At 38.0% G+C, this 21,748-nt stretch overlaps 1 protein-coding gene across 2 annotated transcripts; it reads right to left on the minus strand.

Annotated features, from left to right (window-relative positions):
- Positions 1–278: 278 nt before the first annotated feature.
- Positions 279–21,288, minus strand: LOC133608806 (PWWP domain-containing DNA repair factor 3A). 2 transcript variants are annotated; one of them, XM_061964359.2, is made up of 14 exons: positions 21,031–21,288; positions 20,645–20,785; positions 20,301–20,566; positions 16,282–16,519; positions 16,055–16,189; positions 15,015–15,085; positions 4,319–4,395; positions 4,163–4,223; positions 4,003–4,066; positions 3,878–3,928; positions 2,197–2,441; positions 791–1,012; positions 634–722; positions 279–556 (listed from the first exon to the last, which is right to left on the minus strand). In XM_061964359.2, exons 2-14 carry the CDS (start codon positions 20,649–20,651, stop codon positions 490–492), a joined length of 1,593 nt encoding a protein of 530 aa, XP_061820343.2. In that variant the 5' UTR covers positions 20,652–20,785; positions 21,031–21,288; the 3' UTR covers positions 279–489. The 2 variants fall into 2 exon arrangements, with proteins under 2 accessions (XP_061820343.2, XP_061820342.2); XM_061964358.2 differs by having other exon boundaries at positions 280–556; positions 20,645–20,718.
- Positions 21,289–21,748: the final 460 nt, after the last annotated feature.

A 21,748-nucleotide genomic window follows, 5' to 3' on the forward strand; every position in this document is an offset into this window, starting at 1 on the left:
TTTGCATGTGTAAACACAACAAATCACTGTCTAACCTAACTCCTTTTTGCAATATAGGCAAATGTAAGTTCTGAAAGCATGGAACATGGAAAAAAGTGTTGTTCTGCAGGAAGTGAAAAGTGAAGAAAATATTAGGATAGTACCCGCTTTGCAATTATAACTGCCTTGTTTTTTCTGGCAGAACTTTCTAAAAAATGGAGAATGTGTGTAAATTCATCCAGACTAATGTTAGTGTGGTCATAAAATTTACAACTGAAGAACATTTTATGAGTCTAAATTGCTTTTTTTATTAAGCAATGTAAGCACTCCAATGGATGAGTTTAATTGAGGGATAGCAGAAGTGATACAAAAATGTATTTACAAGGTTTAAACAACTTATAATGTACTGTAGTGGAGCTGTGTTGACTTCACATCAATAAAAGCATCAAGTCCTTGATAATTTATTTTGTAATAAACTATCATCCGTCCAATAATGTCCACTTCGGCATCTTATGGGATGGTGAAAGCACTGTGGGAAATAAGACGCTCAATCATCAAGTCGAACTCTTGCCTTTCCCTACAAATAAAGAAGAACATGAATTATTCATACTCCGTATTACAGTATGCACATTTATTTCCTTTTAAATCAATTACCTGTCACTTATACAGCGTCCTTTTAGATACTTTTCTTCTGCCTTTTTTATGGAGACACTTTCCACGCCAGCGATTGCATATATGATGGCCTGCAATAAAATAAATAAAAATAATATATAGCGGCATAAGCGGAGAGTTGATGAATCTATTAACTTACTTCAGGTAGAAGCACATCTAGGACAAAGGGGACACGCTCCATGAATTTGACCTCGTTCTGGTAAGGTACCATGGCCACAGCCTCCCCGTAGAGCTTGTTCAGGTAACAGTAGACCTGGTCTAACTGCTTGTCATCCTCCAGATAAATGTTCACCACACGTCGCCGAGTAGAGGTCTGAAAATAGCGGAGCCACCTGGACTGTGCCTGCCCTCGGATCACAGCCTGGGAGAACGGGGGACTGGTTACTTCCACCCAACAGGAAATAAAGCCTTTAAATATCCAATAAAATGAGTGCACCCCTCACATTTCAGCAATTATATATTTTCAAGAGACAATACTGAAACTGGCATATACACTTTGTATAGGTTTATCATCCAATGAAAATTAATTAACCCACAGTCGTTACTGTCTAAATATCTGACAACATAAGTTAGTAAAATGTTTGATGCGTTGCCACAGCTTGATAATTAGTTTTCGTATGTGCACATCAGGCAGTGCATTTGCAGGAGTCGGTGTGTTGTGCGTCGAGGTCTGCAGGCATGTTCAGGAGTTAAAAGGTCTTTTGTTCACTTTCAGGGTGGGGATGGCACTGCTGTCATAATAATACATTTACTTTTCCTAATATTTTTGGAATCGACCAGTAAAGTCCTGAAGATCGACTGGTTGATCGTAATTGATGGCTTCGCCAGAGCTGGTGTGAAGCATCTCTTCTTTTTTGTTAAGATTACTGTATTTAACACATTGTCCCTGTTAAACAACTAGAAAAGCACTTGTAGAGTGCAGACATCAGACAGGCCCTATCTACCAATAGTAAAGAATCCTTAAAAAAAATCCTGAATCCAGACAGTGATCTTTGCAAATCACTTCCAAAATATAATCACTTGCTCCATATCCCATTTTAGACAATTCCTGAAAATGTCATCAAAATCCGCTAAAAACATTTGGAGCTACAGTAAGTTGATAAACAGAATTGCCAAGTCCTTGTGTTTGTTTTCTTTGTCTGTCGCTTCCAAACAGGCTGCAAGAGGATAGGACCACTAGCATAACACAGATCTTGGACCTCATAACATAACGTAATGTAGTAGAAATGATCCGGATCGTCCCAAAAAATCTAATCACTTGTTCCTTATTTAATTTCTGACATTTCCTGAAAGTTTAATCAAAACCCATCTAAAACTTTTGGAGCTATGTTGCTAATCCTGGCGATTTCATAACATACTACGTACAAGCTGTACACTGGCTTCTCTAAAGTATATCCTAGCAGAATTTCTATTTTATAGTCTCTTGAGAAGATAAAACTAATACAAATCCTTGCTGAAATATGAAAGGTACACACTAAATTTGGTGAGATATGGTTTGTTTGCGAAGAACCATTACATCAGTCCCAATTCCCAAATCAATCATACCAGCAGGCGTTCTTCCACCATGCGCTGTTTGACGATGAAGTGCACAAGCTTCTCATTGGTGCGGTTATGTGCGGCATGGGAGCGGTCGGGCAACAGCCTCTTGGCACACTTGCTAACCTCCTCTTCATCTTCCTCTTCCTTATCACTAATCACGTCATCCTCAATCTGATACCCCCATAGGTTGTCTGTTGTCGGATCGCTGTCGATGGATTGGGATTGCGGGTACTTCCTCCTCACCGGGTAGCCTGGACGAGGATAAGACTCGTAAGGATAATAGCTGAAGGAATACTTACACCTGACCACACATTAAATACATAATCTAATGAGAGTCAAGGGTTTCCCCTATATGCAACTGATCGTGGCATGGCACCTCTTTACACTAGTAAAGAACATAATGTCATGGCTGTCTTGAGTCTCCAATACTTTCTACAATGATTTTAGGTTGTCCTGAAGAATTTGGAGGTACCGGTAATCCTCCTTTTTCATTGTCCCATTTACTCTCTGTAAAGCACCAGTTCCATTGGCAGCAAAACAGGCCCAGAGCATAATATACCACCACCATGCTTGACGGTAGAGTTGGTGTTCCTGGTATTAAAGGCCTCATCTTTACTCCTCCAAACATATTGCTGGGTATTGTGGTCAAACAGCTAAATTTTTGTTTCATCTGACCACAGAACTTTCCTCCAGAAGGTCTTATCTTTGTCCATGTGATCAGCAGCAAACTTTAGACAAGCCTTAAGGTGTCGCTTCTGGAGCAAGGGCTTCCTTCTTGCATGGTAGCCTCCCAGTCCATGGCGATGCAAAACACGCTTGACTGTGGACACTGACACCTGTGTTCCAGCAGCTTCCATTCATTGCAGACCTGCTTTTTGGAGTGTCTCGGTTGACTCTTGATCATCCTGACCAATTTTCTCTCAGCAGCAGGTGATAGCTTGCGTTTTCTTCCGGATTGTGGCAGTGACAAAACTGTGCCATGCACTTTTACTTACGAACAATTGTCTGCACAGTTGCTCTTGGGACCTTAAGCTGCTTTGAAATGGCTCCAAGTGACTTTCCTGACTTGTTCAAGTCAATGATTAGTTTTTTCAGATCTGTGCTGAGTTCCTTTGACTTTCCCATTGTCGCGTTTGTAACCGAGTCTAATGACTGCATCACATGAGCCCTATTTAAAGAGAAGTGAACAAGTGTCGTGAATCATAATCACTCACATGAAGTTAAGAGGCCATGCCATGAAGCTAATTTGATTTGATTGTAACTTTTCTACATCACCAAAATTGATAATGTAAACTTATGACCCAGCAGATTTGGTCAGATTTTCAGTAGATCCATAATAAATTAATAAAATAACCAAACTTCATGAATGTTTTTTGTGACAAACAAGTATGTGCTCCAGTCACTCTATCACAAAAAAAATAAGGGTTGTAGAAATGATTGGAAACTCAAGACAGCCATGACATTATGTCCTTCACAAGTGTATGTAAACTTTTGACCACGACTGTATATGCATCAACAATTCCGAAAAGTATATGACAACGTCTCATTGACAAAGCCCCCATTGCCACAAGTAGATCTGAAAGGTTGTATCAAATCTTTGTGAAAGTCAACCTGTGTGATACAGCTCCCATAATGCAAGTGTATCTAACGAGAATAAGGTTTACTTTGTTGCATTCTCATAACTTACTCATGTCATGTGCAAAGTACTCCAGGAAAGAGCCAGAAAACGAACCACAACCTGCAAAGACAGAATGACACTGATAAAGCTACAATAATAAAACAAAAAGCGTTGAGTTTTTGTAAAATAATTACCGATGCGTATTTTGTAGTCCGTTATTAGCTCCAAGGACCACTCAAACTTGTCTTTGTCTTTAGACTAGGACAAAGTCAGAAAAATAAATGATTGGCAACAGTGTAGATGCAGAAAAATAAATCATGAATGTGTTTTATTTATGAACATTTATATTTTTACCTCATTCTCAACAGCTCCTTCACAGTCAAAAGACTTCAGAGATTTCAGGCTTACAACTAACCTTAACACACACATCCACACACACATAGCAATGTCAAAAACAATGCAGGGAATGAACATTGGGCATTAGAGTGAGGAAGAAGGTCAAAACCCTACCCTTTATTTTTTTGAATGGCCACCTCATCTACGTAGAGTATGCTGGCTTTTTTCGTCTTGCGGTTCACTCGTTTCACCTGCAAAATAAAAATGAAGAAAAGAAACCGTCAGTCAGGTATTTGCTCTTTTATTTACTTTTAGAGTATTCTGCTTAGTACTTCTAGTCAGCCTTCGAGTCAAATAACATGTAGGTGTCGCATGCACACATTCTGTTGGTATTTCAGCTGATTATGGGTGATTTTTAAAGAAAAGCAGGAACAAGACTGTTAACTTTTAGTTAGCTCTAATATAAAACGTTTTTGCTCTTAAATACAATGAAAATTAAAAAAACATCCACATATTATGAGACCTTCCTAATGAAGATGTCCTGATCAACATTTTCGGTCTCCGATCCTGATCCAATATTTTGGCCTCAAATCCAATCCAATTTCGAGTGCCGATTCGATACTTTGACAATAGGATAAGCTTTCTATAAAAAACAACAATCTATCATAGATATATTGAATGTGCTAGTAATGTTGTGAATTAGATTTTCTAATACATCGTTGGTAATGAATGCTACAGCCTGCATGCAACAAAATAACACCCATTAGGACAATGGACAACAGCCCAATGCCAGACTCAAGATGTCACCAATCTGGGGAATATCACTGCTGTGGAAAACATCAAAGAGGAAATGGATCAGTTTACGCGACAGAATGACATCATCATTGCAGGGCTACGCATCAATCCTCGAGCCTATGCAAGAGTAGTTGACAACAGAAGAGAACCAGATATCATGGACGCTGCTTCAACGGAGCAACAAGTGGTCAACTTCCTGCAATCAAAAGGAATTTATGTCGATATTAACACCATTGATGCGTGCATTCCACTGAATAGAAAAGGCAACAATACCACGCCAGTCACCATCGTTAAGCTCGCCAACAGGAAATCCAAAATGGCATTGCTGACACAAGGAAAAAAGCTGAAAGGCACAAATGTGTACATGAATGAGCACCTCACTAAACGCAATGCTGAAATCGCCAAGAAAGCACATAAATTGAGGAAACAAGGGAAAATTCAGGGAACTTGGAGTGCCAACTGCAAAATCTACATAAAGCTGAATGGAGATCCACAAGCAAGAGTCGTAGTTGTCAATGACATAAAAGATCTGGACGAATATCAGAACTCCCAGCAACTACAACAACAATGATAAAGGAGTCTGACGGAAAACAAACATTGACATTCGACTACAAAATTACAACGCTCCAAGGGATTACCGAACAAGATGATCTTCACTAATGTAGATGATGCATATGGTATTTTTTTTTTTAATACCTTCGAGATGCTTTATGACAAACACTGTCCATTGAAACAACTTAGTAAGAAGCAAAAGAAAAATAATCAACCATTGATGACAAAAGGACTGACAAATGCTTGCAAAAAGAAGACTCCATTATATAGAACATTTATAACAAAGATCTACAGAAGCAGAAAACAAGTACAAAACGTATAAGAACAAGCTAACTGGCATAATACGAACATGTAGAAAATAATATTACAGTCAATTATTGAACCAGAACAAAACCAATATGAGAGCAACATGGGGCATCCTAAATAGTATTATTAAAAATGGTACTAAAAAAGGACTATCCTAAATACTTCTTAGATGGAAATGTAAAAAAATGACAAAATGAATGAGGTAGTTGAAAGCTTCCATAAGTACTTTCTGAATGAACATTGGACCAAATCTGGAGGAAAATATTCCAGATTCCGAGTCAGTTGAGGACTTGAATGACACCATAGATAGAAACCCCAACTCTATGTTCCTAGAAGGAGTGACAAAAGAGGAAATAATCAATATTGTGAAAAAAGGTAAATTCAAGACCTCAACTGATTGCAACGAAATTGACAGTAAATGATAAAAAAGGTTATTGAAGAGATTTCAGAACCTTTAACATATATCAGCAACCTATCATTTGAAACAGGCAAATTCCCAGATAAAATGAAAACAGCAAAAGTCGTACCGATTTATAAGACTGGTGACAAAATACTAGTTTACAAACTACAGACCTGTTTCTCTACTTTTCTAAAATTATTGAAAAACTTTAACAACAGATTAGACAAATTCATAAATAAAAACGAAACACTCACAGACAACCAATACGGATACAGAGCAAACATCTCAACATCAATGGCATTTATCGAAATAACGGAAGAGATAACCAATGCAGGGCTTCACGGTGGCAGAGGGGTTAGTGCATCTGCCTCACAATACGAAGGTCCTGAGTAGTCTTGGGTTCAATCCCGGGCTCGGGATCTTTCTGTGTGGAGTTTGCATGTCCTCCCCGTGACTGCGTGGGTTCCCTCCGGGTACTCCGGCTTCCTCCCACCTCCAAAGACATGCACCTGGGGATAAGTTGATTGGCAACACTAAATTGGCCCTAGTGTGTGGATGTGAGTGTGAATGTTGTCTGTCTATCTGTGTTGGCCCTGCGATGAGGTGGCGACTTGTCCAGGGTGTACCCCGCCTTCCGCCCGATTGTAGCTGAGATAGGCTCCAGCGCCCCCCGCGACCCCAAAGGGAATAAGCGGTAGAAAATGGATGGATGGATGGATAACCAATGCAATAGATAGCAAAAAATGTGCTGCTGCAGTGTATATGGATTCAACAAAAGCATTTGACACAATAAATCATAGCATCTTAATAAACAAATTAAAATGTATGTAATCATAGGGTTGGTCTTGAACTGGGTTAGAAGCTACTTGACCAACAGGAAGCAATACGTGAAGATAGGCGAACACTTCTACAGAGCTGAAAACATTTTGTGGCGTACCTCAGGGATCAATACTGGGACCAAAATTGTTCAATCTCTATATAAACAACATTTGTAAAGTTACAAAAGACTTAAAGTTAGCATTATTTGAAGATGATACAATTGTGTTTTGTTCGGGAGAGAACACACAAAAGCTAATACAAATAACAGAAGAAATAAACAAATTAAATAGATGGTTTGACAAAAACAGACTACTTGAATCTCAGTAAAACTAAAATAATGCTATTTGGTAACAGTAGAATGGAAAGTAAAACACAATTACAAATAGACGGAGTAGATATAGAAAGGGTAAAAAAAAACATAATTTTGGGTGTAATAATATGATAAACTGACTGCGTGGGTTCCCTCCGGGTACTCCAGCTTCCTCCCACCTCCAAAGACATGCACCTGGGGATAGGTTGATTGGCAACACTAAATTGGCCCTTGTGCGTGAATGTGAGTGTGAACGTTGTCTGTCTATCTGTGTTGGCCCTGTGATGAGGTGGCGACTTGTCCAGCGTGTACCCCGCCAACCGACCGAATGCAGCTGAGATAGGCTCCAGTATCCCCGCGACCCCAAAAGGGACAAGCGGTAGAAAATGGATGGATGGATGGAAAATGAACTTGAAATCTCATGTAAAAAATATACAACATAAAGTAGCAAAAAACACGTCAATAACGAATAAAGCAAAAAATGTTCTAGACCAAAAATCACTTTATATTCTTTACTGCTCGCTAGTGTTACCATATCGGAGTTATTGTGCAGAAACATGGGGAAACAACCACCAATGTGCGCTTCATTCACTAACGGTGTTACAAAAAAGATCAATTAGAATAATACATAATGCTGCATATAGAGAAAATACAAACCCTCTATTTATTGAATCAAAAATACTGAAATTCAACAATTTGGTGCATTTGCAAACTGCTAAAATTATGTACAAAGCAAACTGTAACCTTCTACCCAAGAATGTACAACAATTCTTCTCAACAAAAGAGGAGAAATATAACCTTAGAGGAAAATCTAATTTAAAACATTTGTATGCTCGTACAACACTTACAACCTTTAGTATATCAATATGTGGAATTAAATTATGGAATTAATTAACCAAATAAATCAAACAAAGCACCAATATGATTCAGTTTAAGAGACTGTTCAAACTACAAATGTTCACAAAGTACACAGAACAAGAATTATGATGAACATCTTGAAACCTTTTTTTTTCTTTTTCTTTTTGAGATAAAGATTATTTATGTACAATAAATATGTGTAATATTTGTTTACTTACTATGGTATATTATTTATTTATTTAATATTTATTCACTGTTCTGTTACAGAAAGCAAAGAGATGGGATAAAATTGCTAAAGTATGAAAAGGGGTAGGATTAAATGAGGTCAGCTTCTTCCTCCTCCTTTTCGAACGTGCTGTAATGAAACAACTGAAAGTCTGTGATGCATTACATTGTATCGTATGCATGTTGGAAATAAACTGAAACTGAACTGAACTGTACATGGTATTTAAAAAAAAAAAAAAAAATTGGTTAGTGCACAATAACTTATTACCCGAGTTGGTAAACAATGACAAAAACAACAAAAACTGTGATTGTGTACAAATAATAATAATAAGGTGGCGACTTGTCCAGGGTGTACCCCGCCTTCTGCCCGAATGCAGCTGAGATAGGCTCTAGCACCCCCCGCGAAGTGGTAGAAAATGGATGGATGGATAGATGGAATAATATTAATAATAATAATAATAATAAGAAAATCGATCTGATTACTTTAGTACCGTGTATACACTGATAACATACTAGGTATCAATAGTATCGACATCTGGATTAATCACCCCTACTTTACATTGAAGCTTTAGTGGTTAGCTTCTTGAGTCGTCCTGCATGGTGTATGTGTGTAGCATGCTTAGCTATTAATCTTGTGATGTTACGAGAGGTGTGGAGACTTTGAGGCGTGTGTAGAGTAATGAAGAGGGCATTTCTGCGAAGAATGTAACGAGGCTTGCTTCATGTAGAGAAGGAGCCGGAAATTATGACATGTGAAGCAAGGTTCGCAGACCCGCTGTACCACATGACCTTGGTTCAGATTCAGCGAGGCAATTCAACATAAAACGCCTAAGCTCCAATGAAAACAGGGCTTTTGAGAGTTGCGGTCTGTTTAAAATCTGGATAGATAGAGAATAAAAATATATATTTTTAAATGCCCTGTGATGAGGTGGCGACTTGTCCAGGGTGTACACCGCCTTCCGCCCGATTGTAGCTGAGATAGGCTCCAGCGCCCCTTGCGACCCCAAAGGGAATAAGCGGTAGAAAATGGATGGATGGATGGATGGATATTTTTAAATGGCAATAGAATCAAAGAATAACAGCGCATGATACTAAAATTTGAGGGAAAACTTAATCCAAGCCGTGTCTGAGCAGTATGACAGACTGATAAATATATTTTACATGTTGCTTAAGTCATCAGCAATCTGATGGTCTACGCATCTACCTTTCAATAAAAAAAATACTTAATCTCTCCTGTTATGTACATTATTGTCCAAGTTACATTATAGTCTCATCTTCCACTTTAAGCCAAAAAGCAATTTTTCCAGAGTGACAGAAAAACATTACACAACCGGTTGTATCACAATACTACCATGTTGGCAAAATACATATCTCAATGCTTTGGTATATATCATTTAATGTCAGCAATTGTCTTACAAGAAGATTCATGCTATACTTGGTAGTGTTAAGCTACTGTAGTAGCTACAGCTGCCCCTAGGACTGACTGTTTAATGGGTGCCACCCCTGCAAAACTAGGTTCCCCCCTCGTGCCACCCCTGGAAAAAAAAAGTCTGGACACGCTACTGGCGGGAAGGTTTGTCGGATTCAAGCACATACGGCAAACTGGCTCCTCAGTGTGCTTCATCTTGTTCCCAAAGGTTTAAATTGAAATATTCCCACACTGGTGCAGTGGCATTTGGTTTTGTGATCATATTGTCCATGTTTGCTAAGACATGTGCTGGTCACAGTCTAAATTGTTGCACTCTGTGATGATAGTCGGCCAGCTTACCCGCCTCTCTGCACATAGAGTCAAAGACACTTAAGGACAAGATGATTCATCCCCTTCTTTTAATTTCGCTATGGCACAAATGCAACCAGCTGCTGAAACCGATGAAAAGCGTGAATGCTCTTGAAGCATGCATGTGGCAATTTATTGACATTGGCAAACTTACCAACTTAATTTTCATTTATTTTTGATTAATTGACTTATCAAATATCGGCCCAGGCCTACAATACAATACTTAACTGTCACGACCTAAAACAATCCTGTGTGGACAGGGTCTACTTTAAAATAACCCAGTCATCCCCTATGACTTCTTAACAATATAAACACACTTACTGTGATGGGTCAAACAATACTCAAGTATCGATGGATTATGAAACACAGGGAGAGATATGGCATCCCTCAATGTGTGTGTCATTTTAGGAAATAAAACACATAACCGATAAATGTCATTTAGTCCGTGAAGTGCCAAACTGTTTATCAGGAAGCGCTTTTTTTGGCTCACGAGTGACCATACCATACCAACTTTATTTATAAAGCCCTTTGAAAACAACCACAGTTGAAGAACAAAGGGCTGTACACCACAAAGAAATACAGGCAAAAGATAGACTAAAAAATAACATTTAAAACAGAAGTAAAATACACATTGAAAAAGCAAATACAAATTACCCTAAAATCAATTTGTGAGATAAAAAGCAGTTAAAAAGTTAAAAACAGTTAAAAAAGTTAAAAACAGTTAAAAAAGTTAAAAACAGTTTAAAGTCTCATGCTGGGTCAAAAGCCAGTGAATAAAAATGGGTTTTAAGAAGGGTCTTAAAAGTAGCCAAAGAAGGGGCCTGTCTCACATGGAGAGGGAGATCGTTCCAGAGTTTGGGACCCGCAACAGAGAAGACTCTGTCCCCTCTGAGCTTGCGCTTTGATTTGGGTACCTCCAGGAGCAGCTGATCAGCTAAAACGAGGGACCGGGTGGGGGCATAGAGGTAAGGTGGGGCAAGATCACGTAAGGATTTAAAAACGAGTAAGATAATTTTAAAATGGACTCTAAAAGACACGGGCAGCCAGTGGAGGGAGGCTAAAACAGGAGTAATGTGCTCTCTTTTTCTTGTGTTAGTTAAAAGTCAGGCAGCTGCATTTTGAACCAGCTGCAGACGTGAGAGGGAGGACTGACTTATTCCAAAATACAAAGAGTTACAGTAATCCAGCCGAGATGTGATAAAGGCATGGATTACTGTCTCAAACTGTTGCCGAGAAAGAAGGTTTTTAACCTTGGCCAGCTGACGTAAATAAAAAAAGCTGGCTTTCACCACTGTGCCAATCTGACGGTCCAATTTAAAATCACTGTCAATACGAAAGCCCAGGTTGGTGACCATGGGCTTAACGTGCAAAGCCAAGGGGCCAAAGTCAACACGGGGTAGCTCACAGGTACCACTAGGTCCAAACACTATTACTTCTGTCTTCTTTTCATTGAAGTTTAAGAAATTTAGGGTCATCCAGGCCTTGATATCATTAAGACAAGCAAGTAGTGGCTGCATTGAAGAGGCATGATTTCTCTTTAACGGAAAATCAATGTGTATCATCGGCATAACAATGAAAACAAATATCATGCTTTCTTAGGATTGAGCCTAGGGGAAGTAAATAAATAGAAAAGAGCAGTGGTCCTAAAACTGAGCCCTGTGGGACCCCACATGTCAAGGGTGCAACAGAGGATTCAGAACCAGCAACATTTACAGAGAAGGTCTTGTTAGTTAAATATGACTTCAGCCAACTCAAAGCAGTACCACAGACGCCCACTTGATGCTGTAGGCGGCTAATTAAAATACTATGGTCCACCGTATCAAATGCTGCTGTTAGGTCGAGTAAAACTAAAATCACATGATCACCTAAATCTGTTGCTCGAAGAATGTCATTAAAAACCCTTAATAATGCTGACTCGGTACTATGGAGGGGTTTAAACCCAGACTGGAAGACTTCTAAGATATCACAGTCCTCTAAAAGTGTTTAACTGGGTAAAACAATATTCTCCAAGACCTTTGAGAGGAAAGGCAGCTTAGAAATGGGTCTAAAATGGGCTAAAACTGAACTGTCCAGACCAGGTTTCTGTAAAAGCGGTTGAACCACGGCGTGTTTAAAACTGGTAGGAACCTCACCAGAAAACAGACTGCTATTTAAAATGTTAAGAACAGGCTGCCCTATGCAAGAAAACACTTCTTTAAAAAAATGTAGGAGGGACAGCATCATGGGGGGAACCTGAGGGCTTCATATGATTAGTCAATTCTTGTAACTGCCGCGGAGTCACTTGCTCAAACTGATTAAAAACAGCAGAGTAGTTAAACGGGACAGAAGGGTTAGAGGTCGGAACAGAAATGAGAGCCCTTGTTGTGGCAATCTTATCAATAAAATACTCTAAAAAGGTATTACACAATTCAGAGGAGGGTTCCAAACATGTAGGCTGAGGGGCATTAAGAACAGAGTCAATGGTTTTGAATAAAACACGAGGGTCAAGACTATTTGAGGCAATAATGTTTGCCAAATGTTCTCTTTTTGCCTCTTTTACTGTGCTCTGATATTGATGCCAACAGTCCTTTAAAATCTGTAGTGACACCTGAAGCTTGTCCTTCTTCCACCTGCGTTCAGCTTTGCGGCACTCACGTCTGATCGCACGGGTTCTCTCATTAAACCAGGGTTCTGATTTAGTTTTGGCCTTTTTGATTTTTAAAAATGAGCCACTGAGTTCAAGGCTGTCTCACAGGTGGAGTCAAACAATGCATTGAGTTTCTCAGTGTCAGAAAAAACAGATAATAAAGTGACCAGCAGTGACAGTTCATACTGAAAGAAGTCGGTAGAGTGGTGTGACTTCTTTGACATTTTGTCGCCATCATTGATCTAATTTGAATTACGAAAAAAAAAAAAAATCCAAAGTGTGAGGTTATTTTAAACTCATAGCGCCAAATGTGGTAAATGTTCTTTTCCTGTTTACTATTTGGCTCAGTGAATAGTGTTGCATGTTTCATATTTCTTTCTGCACAATTATTAATTAAAAAACAACAACAATTATATTCGCTAAGTATTATTTTATTTAAAAGTTTAAATGTAGTGACTTTTTTAATCCGATGACGCCATTATGAAACGCCAACACATCAATGCATCGTCAATTCCATTTTGCTGGCATTTTTGGGATTTTTGCAGCCCCCTTGTCAACAATACTAAATTGTTAAGATTTTATGAATTTGTTATCAATGTTTTAGGTGTTTCTAACCTAAACTAAAAAAAGCACAACATTTCAACAAAAAACGGAAAACAATATATTGATGTTTTACTTGTTTTATGCCGCACAGACCTAAAAGTAGACACTGTGGCAGTAAAAGCACATACTCATTGTCCCTGTTTAATTATAACTAATTATAGTAATAATTAATTATAACTACTGAAAGAAACACCACTATTTCTGTTGGTAAATGAGAGACAAGAGATTATCATCTCATTTTAACATCTGTCATTTAACTGCTGCCTCTTTGCCAGGTAGGCATTCCAAATGAAAATCTGTTCCAATATACCAATATATTACAAGTGTTTACAATGTACAAAGAAGAAGAATTATGATAAAGGTCATGAATTTGTTGAAAATGAAATATTATCCATCTCATCAAGCGAATCATAAATGATTTAACTACTTATGAGAAGAACTGATTTTTATATCATATATTTAGAACACAATGATGTAAATGGAGTACAAATTCAGAACAGGAGGTATGTGTTAGTAATTGCTACAAAGAGAAACAGGGGGAAAATTAGACAGGCCTTGCATCTTCCTACTCCTTTTTAGACATCCATCCATTTTCTACTGCTTATTCCCTTCGGGGTCGCTGGAGCCTATCTCAGCTACAATCGGGCGGAAGGCGGGGTACACCCTGGACAAGTCGCCACCTCACCGCAGAGCCAATACAGATAGATAGACAACATTCACACTCACATTCACACACTAGGGCCAATTTAGTGTTGCCAATCAACCTATCCCCAGGTGCATGTCTTTGGAGGTGGGAGGAAGCTGGAGTACCCGGAGGGAACCCACGCAGTCACAGGGAGGACATTTAGACATGTTGTCAAGAAAATATGTAAAATATCATATTGACACAATACAACATTAACCAGAAGGATTAGCGCCGTACACAGGAAAAGAAAGTAGTGCGAGAGGGCGCAATTGTGCCGTTTGAGCAATGAAGAGTTGATATATTGTTGCACGTTGTTGTTCCATGCACAAACATACGCTTTGATGAGAGAGATGATGTGCGCTACTCAGAGACAAATTAGATTTCCGAAATTGACGCCTATTAGCCAAAACGTGGGGGAAATTGTGGTCATTGGACAAAGATGCAAGGCCGCCCATATTTTGTGGGAATTGGTTGAATTTGCAATCGCGACATCGCAAATTCCTGGAGAGACTGGTCTATAGAACCAGGGAGCGTGCAACATGCTAAATGCAGCGTCATTTACCCATCACTAACCACACCCTTGTGCCCTAAAAAATAAGCAAACTAACAAAGCCATTCAATTAAAGGCAATTACCAATAGTAGTCCTGCCTGTTATTTCCAACTGTCGCCTTCTATAAACAATAAATAACCACAGCAAATCTAAGTAATCCAAAAAGTTAAACAAGTTGCATGAATGCAGTGTTACAAAATGATGGGACAAGTAAACATTCTGAAACCTGGATGTGAGTGTGAATGCTTACAGATCCCAAACTACCGGAGACTGAATCAACAAAATGTAGTGCACCTCTGCTGTAGTGGTACAATACATTTACTGGAATGACAAGAAAATACAACAAGCAATTGATGAACTCACCACAGCAGGCCATGTAGGAAAATGTCTATATTTGCACCACACGAATACTCCCTCTGTGATCGACGCCGACTCTGAAAGACAAAAAAAAATTGTCGAAATTCGGTTATTATCCGTGATGTTCCGATCAGGGTTTTATACTGCCGATTACGATCATCCATGAGTGAGCTCGGTCGATACAAATACCGATCACAATTTTTATATTAATTTATAGTGAGTTCTTTTGACGGTTTAACAAAATCAACACAATATGTAAAGTAGTTCTTTATTCTCTTATTATTATGATAGTTTGAGCAAAACAAAGTCAATAGCGCACAATAACTAAACAAAATCAAAAACTACTATCTATTACACATTGAAATAGTTTTGTCCAGGTACTTTTTTTTTTTTTTTTTAATTTGTAAACAATAACAAAAACAATTACAAATGATTTTCATAAAAAAAAAAGCGATCTAACCACTCCAGTATTGATCATATACTGATACTACGCTTAGTATTGACACCACCAATTTATGGATTGTTATCTTAGCTATTAGCATGTCTGCTCCTGCTTTTTCTCAGTGCGTCACATGTTCTAGCCTTGTCCTAATACTTGATGATACTTAGGATACTAAGAAAATTTGTTTGCCGTAATGGAGGGGATTATTATTAATTTAGGGGAGTGACTCCACACTGTACCTGGAGATACACAATTAGCTGATAGCTTGTAGGCCGAGGAACTAAAAATAAATACAATATTAGCCAGAGGGGATCTGCATTTGCAATCGGCATTGAAAGGCATTAATCGGCAATGGCGATCACATGCTTTTTCAAGAAAATAGGCCAATACTGATCAGTGGCCAATCGATCTTACCATGAATTGATTTACGCGGAGTTGAAAAACTTATTTGGGTGTTACCATTTAGTGGTCAATTGTACAGAATATGTACTGAACTGTGCAATCTACTAATACAAGTTTCAATCAATCAATCAATCTACACATCCTTAGTTACTATGAAGTCCACCGATAGTCTTTGCAAACAGATGACAAAAATCTGACTTACTTTTTTGCATCTGCATCAAAAAGCTTGGCAGCTCCTCTTCATCGCCAGTCTCATCCTCCTGGAAGGAAAGATGCGGTAGCTGCTCTTTGTGGTCGCTCAGCTCCACGGACAGATCTGACGACAGCCAAGACTCATCTTGTTGGGAGGGCGAAGAAAGGATACCACAAAAGATAATGTTGACATAAAAAGGAGTTCACGTGAATGCCTAAATATTACGTCTGTATTACCTTGGTTTAGCTCAAATCTTGGTCTTGAGGGTTTAGGCGACTGAGTAGCAATGTCATCCATTTGTAAATTAACTGTATCTTTTTTCTCTTTTCTGGAACACTTCCGTTTTGCTCGAGGACAATTGGTTTGTGTGTCTGTGGTTAGTCTTTTTCTAAGTTGTCTTGGATAAGCAGTCTCAACAGTTCTCTTCCTGCTGCAAGACCTTGACATGCAGCAAGGTGATTGTCCCGCTAAAATCTGCATTGGGCAGGAGAAAAATAAAAGGTTAAGACTATTTAATTGTCTTTTTAGCCCTATACAATGAAGAAAAAAAGAAAAGGAATATCCTTCTGCAATGGCTTCTTGTGATGGCCAAAAATCCATGCCACTCTAAAGTGAGCATTCTGTGAGAAGATTCCTCCTTGCAGCTTGCTATGCCGGTTTCAGTGCATTTAACTTTGTTGTTGTCCTCACCTCTGAATGTTGAGGAAATATATTTTCAAAATTCCTGTGCTCCGTCTCTTATTGCCGTTTTAAATTGGAGTTAGTGGCAGTTAGTGTAACAGTCAGCAAACGCATGCAAACCAAAATGACATACAGTGATGGAATAACCACCAATTGCCTCTGTTTTTGACCACAATGTATCCTTTAAAACATGCGCAAACAGCTGCTAAATACAAAAAATGCGGAATAATTTTCTTACTATCGCTTTGGCTTTGCACTAAATATGTTGCATAACCACTTTTTGCAGTACTGCTTGGCTGTCCTTGTTTATCACTATAATTTGTCTTGGAAGGAGCTTAATAAGCAGCAATGTTAAAGAAGAACTGCACTTTCTTTGGAATTTTGCCTATCGTTCAAAACCATTATGAGAGACAAGAACACAAGTCTTTTTAAACTAATTTTAAAGATAACGCTTGAAAGAGGCGGCTAATGGGAGTCATCTTCAAAGCCCTCTAAAACAACTTTAAAACCCTCCAGCAATGTTTTATATACACACTGCAAGTCTATATATAATGTAGTAACAGACACGTTCATAATATGCAATATGTTCAATATTTATCGTATTTGATCATTTTAATCATTTACGGGACTGATTTATTCCACGCATTGATTTCTGTTTCCATAGCAGCGGACGTCTGACTTCTGGTAACAACTGTTTGTTCCTACTTCCGAAATCAAACACGTGCGTTTTCTAATCATGGGAGACTTGGTAACAGACAACAAAAATGACTATTTTTGGACACATTAGGATTTACAACCTTATACTTTTGAGGTTAGATATACTGCTGCTTATGGAAGCGAGCACGAAAGAAGAGGGAGACATTGGAGCAGACTGAAGCCGGAAAAGGGGGATGAAAGCAATTTTGACGCTATAAATATGGAACTTGGAACCAAGCCATTTCAACATAAATGGATTGCTTCCTCAAAATCAACAGGAAACGTCCCCGGTCAGCTGGACCAGACGAACGACTGTCCATCATGTGAGTCACTTTAATATATCGCACATGATACACGCAGCACGCCATGCGTGTTAGTACAACTACAGTACATACGCCGTCTGGCTAGCTGTGTACAAACAAACACCGTAATATGATGGTTCATGTTTTTCAGTCAGTACATATTTGTGTCGTATTACAGTGTTGTGCATTACAAACTCAAACGTGTTTTGTGTTGACGTAGAAGCTTGCTTATCTCTTGCCATAGTTACCTTTTACGACTAATACCGAAGCACGCCGATGTGTTACGATAGAAAAAGAGTTCCTCAGTGTTTGCTGCACTCGCCATTACAAGTAAGCGTTTTTCCCGTTTTATCAAAATATAACTATAGATGTAAACATTGTGTATGTGCTGAAAGCTTCATTTATGATTGCTTCCTTTGGTAAAAGCTTAACTATTTTAAGTTTTACTCACATTTGAGTTATTTTATTACCATGAATTGATTAACGTGGACCCCGACTTAAACAAGTTGAAAAACTTATGCGGGTGTTACCATTTAGTGGTCAATTATACAGAATATGTACTGTACTGTGCAATCTACTAATAAAAGTTTCAATCAATCAATCAACCAAAAGACTCGTCAAGTTGGTGCTTTACGAAACACTCGTAGCAAAAATGTGTTTTAAGAAGTACAAATAATATCAAGATAATACTTAAATGGGAAACACTAGGCATTAAAACGATATAAAACAAACTTTTAACAGAGTAATCACTGCAAACCTGTGCACTCTTTGACTCTGCTGCCTTGGACTGGAGTGCGTGCTTCTTTTCTCATTGTCAATTCGTAAAATCTTGCACTCTTCGACCCTTCTTGATAACCTCTCGAGGAACTCTGAAGACGCGTTGATCCATTTTGCGATTTGAACGGTTCGTACAGCCGAAAACAACGCAATCATAGGTAATTTTTCTTCGAGAAAGGCTAAATTTAGCCTAGTACCCATTGAGAACAGATGCTGGCTTGACCACCACGCATATTAAATGAGCCGGACATGACGTGCCAGACGTCATATGCAACCCAGTAATAGGCAAAATAAAGCGAATCCCATTAGCTTCATTGTTAGCTGATTTTTGCTAGCGTCTATTTACGAGTTAAAATACATTTAAAAAAAGAAGAAAAAACATGTGTGCTTGTCTAATATAAGGATTGTGTTTAACAGACAAAATAAAAATAAAAATTGTTATTTTTTGCCAACGTCTTTCTCAGACTTCTGACTGCTGGGCTCCCACAGTGATCAGGGTCAGGATAAACATAGTTCCGTTAACTTAGTCTTTGTGGCATCGTGTTACATTATTGCTACATAAGGCTTAAAGGATAATAACCTAAAAACACAGAATTAATTACCAAGCAGTACTAAAAACAGGTACATTAAAATGGCAACACAGGGACATACGGAGACATTGGACAGTTTAAAGTGCCAGAAAAGTGCTAAGTGATGAGGTGCTTGTGGTCATTGCTCTATTTCTCTATCTTTATTTGTTTGCATTGTTCAACAGTTTGATAAGAAGCTTTAATAGGATCTTACAAAGTACCACTTTAACGTGTTCTTCTCGCAAGTACAAAAAACATGGCTGACAACCTCAATACAAGTCTGAAGTTGATATAGTAACAGATAATTTTTTTAGGGCTGTCAAATTTAAGGCATTAATATAAGACGCTACGTTCACAAACAAATCAAGTCTTTTGCATGGCTCTTTTAAAAGGGATCATATAGTATGATTTTTTTCTACATTTTAACCACTTTCTTGTGGTCTACATAACATGCAATGGTGGTTCCAGGGTCAACATTATGCATAGATTATGTTTTATAGACTTTAAGCCACTTTCTGACCGTCTTTTCAGGATTTGCTGTTTTTTGGGCAGTCTTATTTATGCCCCCACTTCGACCGCGTCTTCTCCCTGTCAGCTATCTTTTTTTTAGCGCTTCTATTTCGAGCCTACAGACAGATATATCACTATTTAGATTTTTTTTTTGGTATTAAAAAGATAAATGTATAAACATACTTTCGTAAATTATTTTCTTTAAATCTGAGTTCACTTTCTTGACGGTAGCTTAAGCGTACAAACACTAAGTAGGGTAGTACAATTTTGCAGTCAAAATGTTATTTTATTTTTAGTTATTCTTTTTATATGTTTATCTTTACTTATGTGTATTTTTTCAGTATTGTTAAAATGTTAGTGTGCTACAAAGTTTAAAAAACAACAACTCAAAATAATGATGTCACTAATAAAGTAAAAATTTTAAATGGTGATGTCACTGTCAAAGCACAGGGATGCGGCACCACCTTATGGAATATTTACAATGAAAAACATGGACAGTATTTTAGAACAATTCCCACTGAAAGTGTAATATTTGTGTAAATTTGAATGATCAGATCGACCTATAACTGCTACCAGTGATTGTTTCTGTGATTAAAAAAAACAGTTAAAAAAATAACTATAATAACAAAACTGTTTTTTTTAACGGTTCTTTGAAAGTAATGGTTTCTTCCTCAAGAGAGCCATAAGTTCCATATCTAATGAAAATACAGTATGACATACCTGGTCCATCCCATCCTCTGCTCCAGAGCAAATGTTGGGCGGTGGATCCGTGGATAAACTGGCGTGTAAAGGTGTCGACGTGTGGAAGACCTGTTGTGTTTTTCTTGGCCGTCCCCTTCGTCTCTTGGGGGTGCAAGGCTGAGAACCCATCATGGAGATGTCATCAGTCTTTTTATCACTTTCAGACACTAGACCTCTACTACCAGTTTGGCCTTTCTGTCTTGACTTATTTTTAGGATCCCATTTTCTGTTTTTGCTTGGTCTACCTGGAAGACCACAAAGAGTTTGATGAGTTTAATAGAAATTAGTTAATAGATTGTTGCGAAATAAAATGCCATGATTACCTCTCATTGTTGTGAATCGTTGACTTGGTGCCAGCAGACGTCAATTGACGTTTCACCGCAGACAGGTTAGTTCACTTTGAAGAAAGGATGAATGTAGAGTTTGGTGCCATCTAACTGCACTGATTTCACATGCGACGATTTCTCCGTAGATGCAGATTGCAGTAAGTAAATACATGCTCAATAGGTAACGCACATGTACGACACATTATCAGTTACACGAAATGTGTGACGTTAACAGGCTCCGATTACCAAACACGATCAATGTAAAAACACCAGCAACAGCAAAATAGCCACGCTATATGCGTATACGTTTAAAAGTATGTATATATACACACAATAAAAACTCAATTATTAGGTGCTATCACGAAAAACTGAAACAAACTTACTTTACAGGTAGTATGCGTCGACGAATCACTCCTTCTTGTGGTTAAGATAGTCAGCTTGTATTTCTGGTTGCAATGTCGGTTATCAGCTGTTACTGATACGATCACTACTACTACCTTTGACAAAGAAAAATATGCAAATGTTCACAATGTCATACGAGTACTTACTAGTCTACTCGCTACGTTACGATCCAAACAACTGCGCGACTTGTGGCGCAACGTCAAGACAACATTCTTCTTCTATTGTTGGTTTGATGGCGGTTGGCAGCAACTGTCAAGACAACCTGCGGAGTTCTACCTTTTTTTTTATAGCGCTCCCTATCGGTGTGGCGGTAAAGACGTCCTATGACAACGCACGTTTTTTTGGTGGCAATATTTAATCAATATAAAGCCGAATAAAAACACATATACCAAAGTTGGAACGATACAAAAAATTTATTATAAGCACAAAATAATTTATTGAAATTGAGTAATTTTATTCTATTAAATACATTATCAATCGTGCAAGTGTAATCTTTAATACTTGTTTTAAACATATTTAATAAACACTAGATCGTTTCGTGATAATTATATTTATTTCCTGACTTTAAGAAAATGAATAAATACAAATTAAAATTCCAATAAATAATCAACAAATAAATCAAATGTTAATGAAAAAAATACTATGGTCATGAAAAAATGGTTATTAAATTGGTTCAATATAATTATGTCAGATTATGTT

Source organism: Nerophis lumbriciformis, linkage group LG06, assembly GCF_033978685.3.
Source record: "Nerophis lumbriciformis linkage group LG06, RoL_Nlum_v2.1, whole genome shotgun sequence".
Lineage (NCBI taxonomy): Eukaryota > Metazoa > Chordata > Actinopteri > Syngnathiformes > Syngnathidae > Nerophis > Nerophis lumbriciformis.